The sequence below is a fragment of the Carica papaya genome, chromosome 6 (assembly GCF_054855325.1).
Source record: "Carica papaya isolate Zhongbai chromosome 6, ASM5485532v1, whole genome shotgun sequence".
NCBI lineage: Eukaryota > Viridiplantae > Streptophyta > Magnoliopsida > Brassicales > Caricaceae > Carica > Carica papaya.
In genome coordinates this window covers 21,103,627-21,115,233 of record NC_142314.1, presented here as the reverse complement: position 1 = coordinate 21,115,233, position 11,607 = coordinate 21,103,627, and the positions used below count along the sequence as shown (strand labels likewise).

The window sequence follows — 11,607 nt, the reverse complement described above, 5'->3', positions numbered from 1 at the left end:
TCTTCTTCTCATGATGGACTTTAAATCTATCTATTCTTCAATAGGCCTCTCCCTATTTCTTCTCTACTTCTTGTTTATATCATCCCACCAAGTAATAACATAATATTAAAAAACAGCAACGACAAATTGTAACTTCTTGAATTTAGTGTAATTATTGCAATTAAATGCTAGTTCAATCTTCTTTTCCCAATCCAAGTAAGCTTCAGGATCCATTTTTCTATGAAATGATTGAATCTTTAATTTAACACCACTAAAGTTGCTATTATAGTTGTTTCTTATTCTCGGTTGCACCTCTTTTCCTTCTTTATTATCACCACATGATTCATCATCTTTAAAGTTTTTATCCTCTTGAACTCTATTTGGAAATCTCCTACCTCGTATGGCTGGATTAGGAGCATTAGGTGGCTTCCCCCTTGAAGCCATAACTTGCATTAGTTCTATTAAGGCTTGGAACCTATCTATCTCATTTTGTATATTATTTGTTTATCCACTCATCTTGTATTTAGCTGCAAAATAAAGTTAGTAAAGCAAAAGAATAGTTCCTCACTTCACTCTCTCACATGTTGCACTCAAATGATGGTATCACTCAATTTAACTCATATTTAATATTTTAGTTTTTCTCTAAATGAACTCACACTCAGTCTTTTACCACTCTAATTCTCTTGTTAAGATTCATTGTAAAGGATCAAAGTTTATACAAACGTACTGAATTACAATGAGAAATCGAATAAACCAAGTTGGAAGGAAATAAAAGATAATTTGAATAAAACTCAACCAAGGTAGATGGAAACGAAAGATAAACCCTAATTCTTAAAAAGAAATATGACTTAAAATAAATTTTAATCTAGGAAAGCAAACTGAATTTTTATTTTATCTTTTTTTCAAATTCTCTTTTTTTTAATCTCTTTTTTTTCTTTTGCCTCTTGATCTTCCTTTTTTTCACTTTTCTTTTCATTTTCTTTTGTTTTTTTCCTTTTTATTTTTGTTTTTTATGCAACATACCATAAATAAACTTGAATGGAGTAACAATAGAAAACAACTTAAAATGAATGGAAAATGAAAGGACACTAGACTGATATGCTAGATGCTAAACAATAACAAATGGATATGAAGGATGGAAATGGAAACAAAGACTTTAAACAATGCAACAGAGGTAAAAAGATGAAACACAAAGGATATAACCTGATTTAGAGCCTAAACTTCGATACCAAAGTAATATGAACTAGGGGTATATTAAACCCGAAACCTAATATCTTTGTGCTTGGAAGCAACTCCTTGGAAAGGTAAATCATATTTACCAAGTCCTTGACCTAATTCAATTCGTGAAAGAAAACTTTGAAATAAGTCTGCAACCCAATTTCACCACTTGAAAAGAACCTTGGAATAAGCTACTCACAAAGTAATTAGCTTTGCTTGTAGGAATTCTGATTCAAATAAGAATCAGAACAAGAGAAAAATCTCTCTTAAGAAACCTTGCATTAAGCAAATTCATATATCAATTTATCTTTACAAAAGAGAATATTGTCTATTTATACTTATTCCAAGATAAGTTTTAAGACTTCTAAGAATCACAACTCTTCATATTACTAAGTATGTATTTCTATTTAATAAGAAAAGTAAGCATCTTGATACAATAAATGAAGACAACTAGATCCAATGTATCTAACTCAAAATTCATTTTGAAAGTTTTGAGCCAATTATCTATATGATAAAATTCGAATTTGGACTGGGTTTCTTCATAAAAGTTGTAGCCCCAAATGTGTATATATGTTTACGCTTTTGAATCACCTAATTCGAACATTAGAAGCAGAAGTTATGGCCATTCCAAACAAATTGGTTCAACTTCATACTGGATCGGTGTAACTTCCACTTGTGTTAATGTGACCAAACTTTGATTTATGGTATTTAGCCTAAGCTCAATATATGTTTCCTTGTTGCATTCTTGAATTTTGTCAATATTATTACACAAGTCTTAAATCATTCCATTTAATGCGTTCTTGAATTTCTTCAACCTTGCTTTTGTAATCGGATCATTAGGTAGCTGAATTGGATCAATGTTCTTATATTTTGCCTTATTTGCATCATACGAACTGATGTACAAGAGAATTTACATATCTACCAAAGTATCAGTAAGGTTTCTTAAATCCTCCATTAACTGTGGAGGATGATCCAATAACAAAAACTACGGGTTTGGAACCACTTGTTCTTAAGTAAGTCGAAGTTGTTCACATCGTCAACTCTATCAAAAGCTCTTTTGTATTTCTCTTTCCTCATTGTTGTAAAGATGGTAAGTGGTATTAAGTCTATTTTTTTCGTCCCTCTCTTGATGCCCCACTATCGCCAAATTTAATCTTTCATCGATCATGTCATCACCAAACTAGTGCTTAAAAGTCCATAAACCATAGTTCAAATCTTGTAAACCACTAGACACTAGAGCAATACATGGTTGCAATTTTTTTATGCCTTCTAGCAAAGATAACAAACTTTTATCAAAATCTTGCCCTGTCTCCTCAATTTTTTATTAGTTAAAGTAAATTCTTTGCTACCCTTCTAATAAAAAACCGATACTCTGGCAGGTACTCTTACCTTTCAAATTTATCTTAACTAGAATGTAAAATCATTGCATTCATGGTTGCACAACTACTTATAGAAAGACTTAATCCTGAGAGTCATTGTATGACTCCATTGAGGGCTATCATCGTTACTATACACAGTCACACAAGAAAGGGTACTTTAAATTTTTTCATATTCGGCGATCTTCTAGTAATTTAGATTAAATTCTTTTATCTAATTGAAAATCTATTTGCTATAGTTTTATTAATTATCTAATTAATTCTTTTGTAATAAAAAGTGTATAACTAAACATTAATCTTTTAATAGATAAAACTGTATATTTAGTTAAATATTGTAATTAAGAATTTTATAATAATTAAAAATGGCATGATTAAAAAAATAATGTGTTACAATTCAATTAATTGAAAATTTTATTAAATCAAAATTGTGTAGTAAAATCTCTACAAACTGTCTAATTAAAATTTTTTCTGAAACTAAAATTACTTGACTACAAAATTTTGTCTGAATAACTAGAAAAAGAAATTGTAATCAAAATTAAAAATTATGTTAACTATGTAATTAGAATTTATGTATTAATTAGAACAGTATAAATAAGAAATAATATAATATACTTGATATAATCAGTGTCTAGGTAGTACATCCAATTATTATAATTTTGGGTGGTATATAAGAATATTGATAATAAAATAATATTTCCGTATTGCATATAAATTAAGCATTCCACCACGGACTCAGCCATTAAAATTTGTAAGGAAGTCCAAGCTTTATAACTATTTTATTCTTAACCGCCAATTTTTTTAAGAATTCGAAAATTATATACTTCTTCTAGAACAATTCGTGTACGTCCACTTTCAAGTGACAGCGTAGCGTCCCCGTCGCTGGTTTTCAAGTTTGGGACAAAGCTGTTCATGTTCTCTAACTGTAGATGTTGAATGTACCATTTCTGTGCAAAAATGTCAATCTCAGGCAAACTCTAATCACCTTCCTTGATAATTGCAAATCAATGTCGGAGCTCAAGCAAATTCATGCTCTGCTTATCACCTTTGGCGTCTCCAAAGACTCTGTCTCAAGAATACTTTCTTTCTCCGCACTCTCAGTTTCGGGTAGAATCGATTATGCTTACTTGGTTTTATCAAATTTATCCAACCCAACAATCTTTAGCTGGAATGCTGTGATCAGAGGATATTCAATCAGCAAAACTCCTAATAAATCGTTTATTGTTTTTGTCCAAATGTTGAGGATTGGAGTCTCACCCGATCATCTTACGTACCCTTTTCTTGCAAAGGCGTCTTCGCGTCTCTTGAACCGAGAACTTGGTGTAGCAGTCCATGGCCATGTATTAAAAACTGGATATGAGAGTGACAGGTTTATAGCGAACTCTTTCGTTCATATGTATGGCTCTTTTGCCGATGCAGTGTGTGCGCGTAAGCTGTTTGATAAAATGCCAACGAAGAACTTGGTATCTTGGAACTCCATGTTGGATTGTTATGCTAAGTGCGGAGATATAAATTCTGCAAGAAAAGTGTTTGAGTTAATGCCTGATAGAGATGTGGTGTCCTGGAGTTCTTTGATTGATGGTTATGTGAAGAGTGAGGAATATGAGGAGGCTATGAAGGTTTTTGAGCTAATGAAGATCTCGGGTCCAAAGGCCAACGAGGTGACTATGGTTAGCGTATTGTGTGCCTGCTGTCACTTCGGTGCACTTGAACAAGGGAAGATGATGCATCGGTACATAATTGATAACAAGTTGAAACTGACATTGGTGCTGTGCACATCACTCGTGGATATGTATGCAAAATGTGGGGCGATAGAGGACGCAAAGGCCGTGTTTCATAGCATTCCTGTGGCTCAGAGTGATGTTCTACTGTGGAATGCAATGATTGGAGGGCTTGCAACACATGGATTGATTAAAGAATCACTTGAATTATATGAAGAAATGCAGGTAGTTGGGGTTACAGCTGACGAGATAACTTATCTGTGCTTGTTCAGTGCTTGTGCTCACGGTGGATTAGTGAAGGAAGCCTGGGATATCTTCAACTATCTTGGTAAACATGGGGCAATCCCTACAAGTGAACACTATGCTTGCATGGTTGATGTTCTGGCACGTGCTGGTCAAGTTGCGGAGGCATATAAATTTTTGTGCGAAATGCCTGTGGAGCCAACTGCTTCATTGTTAGGTGCCCTGCTTAGCGGTAGTATAAACCATGGGAAGTTTGATATTGCAGAAATAGTGGGAAGGAAGCTTATTGAACTGGAACCAGATCATGATGGCAGATATATTGGTTTATCAAACGTTTATGCCATTATCAGACGCTGGGATGATTCGAGAACAATGAGAGAGGCCATGGAAAGGAGAGGTGTGAAGAAGCTTCCCGGGTATAGTGCTGTTGAGATTTCTGGAACCCTTCATAGATTTATAGCGCATGATAGAACACATCCTAGTTCAGAACAAGTTTATAAGATGCTAAGTCTTATCGTTAGCGAAATGAAACTAGATGTTGAAGATAATAATCAAGATGATTGTTTATTTGATATGCAGGTTTTCCCACCAGCAGTTAAATAAATCTCATCTCATTTGGTGTCTTCCAAAGGGCTGTTAACTCTTTTCGAGTAAACAAATTCTTGTTTGTTTGATCTTTTGGGTTAAAAATTCGAATTAGAGCTTTGAAGAGTATTATATAGTGTTTATTCAAGTCTCATTAGTAGCAAACAAGTAACTATTTCTATTGATTTTGAAGAAGAAAAAAAAGAACATAAAAACATAAGCTGAAACATGTAAATATATATATATATATATGGCGGGAATGTAGCTAGTTTTGTAGATTAGGCTGAGCGAGCTGGAGATGATAAGGATGAAGCTGAGTTGCAAGCTGCAGAACACTATTTGGTTGCTGATCATGCTGCTGATCTTCATAGAATGGGAACTGTTGTTCGAGAAGCTGCTGCTCCATTGGCTTTGCATCCATGGCTGCCTGCTGATACTCCATTGCTGCTCGGTGCTCTTGAATCTAATTATATATATATATATATGTATGTATTTATGTATACCAACTCCACTAATTAATCAGCAATTGTTCATATCTATCTATATGTGTGCATGGAAACTTAATTATCAATTGATCATTTATTTTACTTACCCAACGATACATGTTGGCATTTTCCTCTTCCAGCAATTGCTCCTGAATTAATTAAGAAAACAATGACAAGATTAATTTGGATATTTAGTTGCTTTAAACCAAAAAGTGAAGTTCGCTACATTATACATATATATATAGAGTGTTCAACCTTCCTCCTTAGATTATCCAATTGCTGATGCAAGAGTTCATTCTGTTCGTTTCCAATTTGAAAACAAAAGAATGATCAAATTAACACACCCCAGAAAAATAAATTACGTGACAAGAATCTTTACAAAAATAGTCAAAAGAAAATGGAAGAAACTAATTTGGAGTGAAGGATAACAATTAATGAAATGGTCATCAATAGATGACAAGATTAAGAAATTAATTAATTCGGAATTTAAGAGAACAAACAATTAATATATAGGGATATAGTGTGTGCATATATAAACATATATATGTACATACCTTGCGGTCTCTAACCTTGACGATAGAACGTTCAAGTTGGTGTTCAAGTTCATCGAGTTCTTCAAAAGGAATGGAGGTCATGTCCTCGCATGTAAAGCGCCTTATACACTGTTGAAGATGGCGAGTTTCCTTCTTCAACACTGCCAATTCATTGTATAATTCTTCCTATATATATATATACATATATGACACATGCAGCTTCAGAGATGTTAATTAAGCTATTAATCTGATCAAGCTAAGTTAAAATTATCAATGAACATTATATAATATGGATATCATTTATATATATGCATTAATTAATCTTACTCGGCCATCGTGTTCAGGAATACAAGTTCCAGTATGCTTCTGATATCTTTCAATGATTTGCTCCATCCTATACATATATATATACATGTCAACGCAACAGAAAAACTGAACTTATTTAATTAGCTTCTATATACAGTTATTCAGGTTTCAATTAGAAACTGCACCATTCCAGACAATAGTTTCTTGTTTGAAAACACATATGACTCTATAAATGATCAATATCCCTAACTATTTTATGCCTACAAGAACACAGATGCAGCCATATAATGTATGTGTGTTTACATATATATATTCCAGTCCACATATGAAAACTTCTTCTCCCATGTAAGCTTGAGGCTAAAACGAAGAGTCTATACGGATTATTACCAAGTAAAAAGAAGAAAAATCTTACAGAAATGATAACTACTAGAATTGTAATGATAATGCAAGTAATTAAAAGGAGCAAAAACTAATTCATAAAGCTTTTCAAAATTTATCCGATCCGCCAAGAAGCATCATCCTCAAATAGTATAATGCTCTCATTTTAAAGTTCGACAACTCCGATAGATCATTAAATATGATAAGTTTCTTTAAAAAAAGAAAGAAAGGAAGAACAAGAAGATCAGGCTTCTCCTATATATAGAAGAGATAACTATAGGATAAATAGAACATATATATACACGATTAATTGCTTCAGCTGCATTAACACATGATCAAGGCAAGTAAATTTTGTTCAATATATATATATATACATATCTATTTAGTAAGTAATCCGACGTATACTGATATGCTATATATATATATATATATGTATAGAATATTGAGTGAAGAAGGATAAGGTAGCTAGGGTTGGAAATGAAAATGATAAGAAAAGTTAAATAATTTGAATTAGGGCTAATATATATATATATATAGAGAGATGTACCTAAAAGGGTGGGTGCAGTAATGGCACATCTTTCCAGTAGTTGAGAAGATGACGAGACCAATCTGGGCATCGCAAAGCACAGAAAGCTCATGAGTCTTCTTCAAAAGTCCAGCTCTTCTCTTTGAAAAAGTCACCTGCCTCGTCGTCTGGTTCTCTATTCTTTTTATTGTTATCTTCCCACGCCCCATTTTCTTTTCTTTTTTCCCTCCGTTCTTCTTCTATCTCAGTTTATATTTGCCCTTTTCAGTTTTCCCTATCACAAAACTGAAACTATTACTGCACTTCAATTATTTGTTAGTTTTTTCTAATTTTAATTTGCAAAGAAGAAAACTTTACTACAATACATATATATGTATATATACACATTGAAGACGAATTAACAGAGAAGATAAAAGTAGGCGATAAAAAATGGAGAGAATTAAGTAAACCCTCTGCAACTGAAAATCATGATAACTTACTGGTATAACTCTGAGAGAGGGAGAGAGAGAGAGGAACGAGAACACTGTAATTACCTGATGATATAATTCTTTTGTTGCTTGTGGAATTGGACAATGTAATTTCAGTCCACATATATAATTAATTTCAAATTAAAAATAAAAATATATACAGGGATTATAATCAGAAATATCCTTCTCTAAAAATATGTGATTTATATAACCTTTAACTTTGTTTTAATTTACACTAAAATAAAAAAAAAATGCTAACATTTATAAAACAACTGGTTAGTTAGTTAATTTGGTTAAGTTATTGATTAACTACTAAACTAATTACTACTATCTCTCTGCCTCTATTTTTATATATACAATTAATGTAATTAAAGAAATTATATTACACTGAATTATTTTCATGATATGGTATCAAAGCATTAGAACTCAAAATCCACTATCCACTTCCTTTATCTTCTTCCTTTATCAAGAAATATACACGGAAAACCCCATTTCTTCACAAATGGCAAAATCTAACATTGATTAGCCACTGAATCCTTATTATCTTCATCATTCTAATAGCCCAAAGCTAATTGGGGACAATTATGCATCATGAAGCAGAGTTATATTGGTAACTCTATTAATCAAGTATAAAGTGGGATTGATCCATTGTTCAATCATGGTTTGTATGATAATTTGGATATAAATATGTACAAAAACTTGGTTTGAGACAAAAGAGGAAAAATTAGGTCAAAAGGAAACCTCTTAGAGAAATTTTTTTTCTCGAAGAGGAATCGACTTTTTCTTACCAAGAAACGTATATCGAGACCACAACCACATCTTAGGAAGTTAAAAAGCATCTTCGAGAAGTGACAAAAATATTAGGATTAAAAATTGGAAGAGAAATGGAAAATTAAGGTTAAGAGGGAGAAAATCCCTTCGGTGATGGAGAAAAATTATCTTTCAAAGTAAAAACACATTCTGATATCAAAATAACTGGAATTCAAGGTTGAAATTCAAGAGAATGTCAGTTAGTAAGTGTGAAAAAAATATCTTAAAGTGAGAGAAATTTTCGTAGAAGGAAAAATTGGAGAGAAATACAAAAACCTACAAGTTGGGAGAAATTTTCCCTTTAGAAATAGTAATTTGACCTTTCGAGACAAAAATGCTTCCTGAACCAAAATCGGTGGAATTTGATTATAAACTTGGGTGAGGCACTAGATAACATATGGAAAATAAAGTTGTAAGATGAGAAAAGTCTGTATAAAAGAAAAATCAAGAAAAAAATGCAAGAAACCTAAGGCTTTGTACACTTGTTTCCCGTAAAGCTCCAAATTAACCCCTTGAGCTAAATTTTCATTCTTATGCCAAAATTGATGGAATTGGAAGCTTAAATTTCATGGAGAACCATTTACATGTGAGAAAAGAGAAATAATTAAGTGAAAAAAAAAATTGTAGAAAAATATTTCGGAGAGAAATGAGGGCGACCAAGAAAAGAGGTATGAGTTGCAGTTTGAACTTTTAGGGTTTTAAGTGGGCCGTAAATGGGCCTAATGGGCTCCAATTAAGCCCAAATTTGATCCATTAAGTAGCTGAAAGTTGGAGGAAGATGAGAAGCAAGTGACGGTAGAGGAAGGATCTAGGTCAAACATGTGGTGGTATGAAGAACAGAGAAGAAACCATGAGGTGACAAAGTGAGCAAGCTCACAACTTGCCCACGTTTCTCCTTCTTGTCGCATACTTAGCTCCCCTTCACCTATAAATAAGGGATGGGGGAAGGAGGAGAGGTAAAGAAACTGAGAGAGAAATGAGTAGGAGAAAGAGAGAACTGAAAGTGAGAGAACCTAAGAGCAAAAAAGAGAAGAGTGAGTGAAAACCCAAATTTTTGTGAGAAACATTTTAAAGGAATTGTGGGGAAAAGAAAAAGAAATAAGAATGAAAAAAAAAATGAGGAAAAAAAGAAAGAAAGAGGAAGTAAGCTCACGACTAAAGCATGCCACACCCGAAGAGACTAGTCAAGAAAGTGATCACAATCATCTTAGGACTCTACCAAAATTGTAGGAAAAACAATTAAGAATTAAGTTGAAACTCTGTAGGAGTGAAGGAAATTGAAGAAATTATAAGAGGAAAGGCTGCCCAAGTGAATAGTTGAGCTAAAAAATTAAGGAGATTTGAATCAATTTCTTAGGACCTAAGATAAGTGGATTTCATGGTATTATTAGCACATATGTATTTTTGAAGTATTTTAAGTATTTTTAGTATAATTAAAGGTGTTTATGTGTTTATTCAGTTTAAATTAAGAATTATATGTTCATTTATTTTTAATTCAAGTGTTATGTGATTTCGAAAGTGTTTTATTTTGTGTATGGCGTCACCCATTATGGGGGCGAGTCATTTCGTTCCCACCTACATTATGCTAGAAATCAATATGAATATGTGAAAGTGTGTGTCTATGCATAATGTAGTGGATGATTAATCAATCGACCCTCCATAATAGTGATACAAGTGTAGATCATTTAGTATAGGTACGAGTTGTTCCATTCCCACCTCTATCATGTTAGGAATCAGTGATATTAGTGTGCCCCACCATTTTTCATGTTTTGGGGGGATTCAGTATTTCAGTGTGACACACCATTTTCGTGTTTTGGGTGAAGTAGAAATCAATGTTAGGTGATAAGTGTGTGTCTACACATGATGCAGTCGGGTGACTAATCGGCACTCTATATTGGTGATGTGACTCATTATACAATGTAGCATTGTTTCTCTGATTTTGTGCCTCTGAATTTGGACTCTGATTTTGTGATTTTATTCTTATTAGGATTTTGGATCTCACCCTCTATCACTTTTTAAATACTGAGGATGGCGCTGCAGAGTAGTGGGTGATACGAAAATGAGTATTTGAAGTTAGTACAAAAAATCGATATTACTATTTTATGGTTTTGTATTATAATATAAGAAAATAAAGAATAAAATTTTAGATGCTCATATTATATGCTCATATTATATGTAGCTAATGTACATATTCAAGGGATGTAAATGCTTCTGTGCTAGTTTGTATTAATGAAATTATGTTATTTAATTAAATACACGTGCTCTAGTGATCGCCCTAAGAGATGGAGGTTGATGCGGGGAGTTCCAAGATTAAAAGCACATTGACCATGAATCCATTATACTTAGCATGTAAAGACTTAGTTACCTAAATCAAACTTTTCCTACTTGAATAATACCTAATAAAGTGAATGTTATCAAGCTAATTGGAAAAATAAAAAAGAATTGAAAAGATACAACGACTTATTTGATAAGTCGATTCAAGATTATTTGGCTCAACAAGATGGTTGAAGCAATCTCCTTTGAAGAATACTCTCTCAAAAATTAGCAAAACAAATTTAAGAAACAAACAAGAATTTTATTTATCACTCAACTGAATTGTGTATTACAACCTAAGCTGAGGTCTTTATATAGGCTTTTGCTGGAATAATTCTACTTAAATACAAAGACTGGAATTTAATTTAAACTCTAATTAAAATCTATCTTTAGAACCAAAAGACTTCAATAAAATAATACCATATCCTAATCTCAATCCTAAGATAATAATTAATTAATCCTAAGATAAAATTCATTGTTAATTAAAAATTAATATAATATTAAGTAGATCAATTTTCTCTTTTTTATTATATTTTCCATGTGCCTTTAAGCTCAATGTAGTCTCCAAATTGATGAAGAATCCTTACTGGAAAATCTACCATAAAAACTGCATCGGATTCCAATTCCCATCTGCATGCCTCACTCACACAGACATGTCTTCCTGCATACA

General features: G+C 32.5%; 2 protein-coding genes across 3 annotated transcripts; one reads left to right on the top strand and one right to left on the bottom strand.

Moving 5' to 3' along the window:
* The first annotated feature begins 3,314 nt into the window (after positions 1 to 3,314).
* LOC110824317 (Pentatricopeptide repeat (PPR) superfamily protein) lies at positions 3,315 to 5,271 on the top strand. Its single transcript, XM_022054896.2, has 2 exons — positions 3,315 to 4,950; positions 5,114 to 5,271. Exons 1-2 carry the CDS (start codon positions 3,500 to 3,502, stop codon positions 5,172 to 5,174), a joined length of 1,512 nt encoding a protein of 503 aa, XP_021910588.2. The 5' UTR covers positions 3,315 to 3,499; the 3' UTR covers positions 5,175 to 5,271.
* Positions 5,272 to 5,273: 2 nt separating this feature from the next.
* On the bottom strand, positions 5,274 to 7,986 carry TT16 (K-box region and MADS-box transcription factor family protein). Of its 2 annotated transcripts, none has more exons than XM_088223164.1 (7): positions 7,881 to 7,986; positions 7,369 to 7,621; positions 6,465 to 6,531; positions 6,159 to 6,323; positions 5,860 to 5,901; positions 5,712 to 5,753; positions 5,274 to 5,582 (listed from the first exon to the last, which is right to left on the bottom strand). In XM_088223164.1, exons 2-7 carry the CDS (start codon positions 7,554 to 7,556, stop codon positions 5,385 to 5,387), a joined length of 702 nt encoding a protein of 233 aa, XP_088079290.1. In that variant the 5' UTR covers positions 7,557 to 7,621; positions 7,881 to 7,986; the 3' UTR covers positions 5,274 to 5,384. The 2 variants fall into 2 exon arrangements, with proteins under 2 accessions (XP_088079290.1, XP_088079291.1); XM_088223165.1 differs by having other exon boundaries at positions 7,827 to 7,913.
* Between the last annotated feature and the right edge of the window lie 3,621 nt (positions 7,987 to 11,607).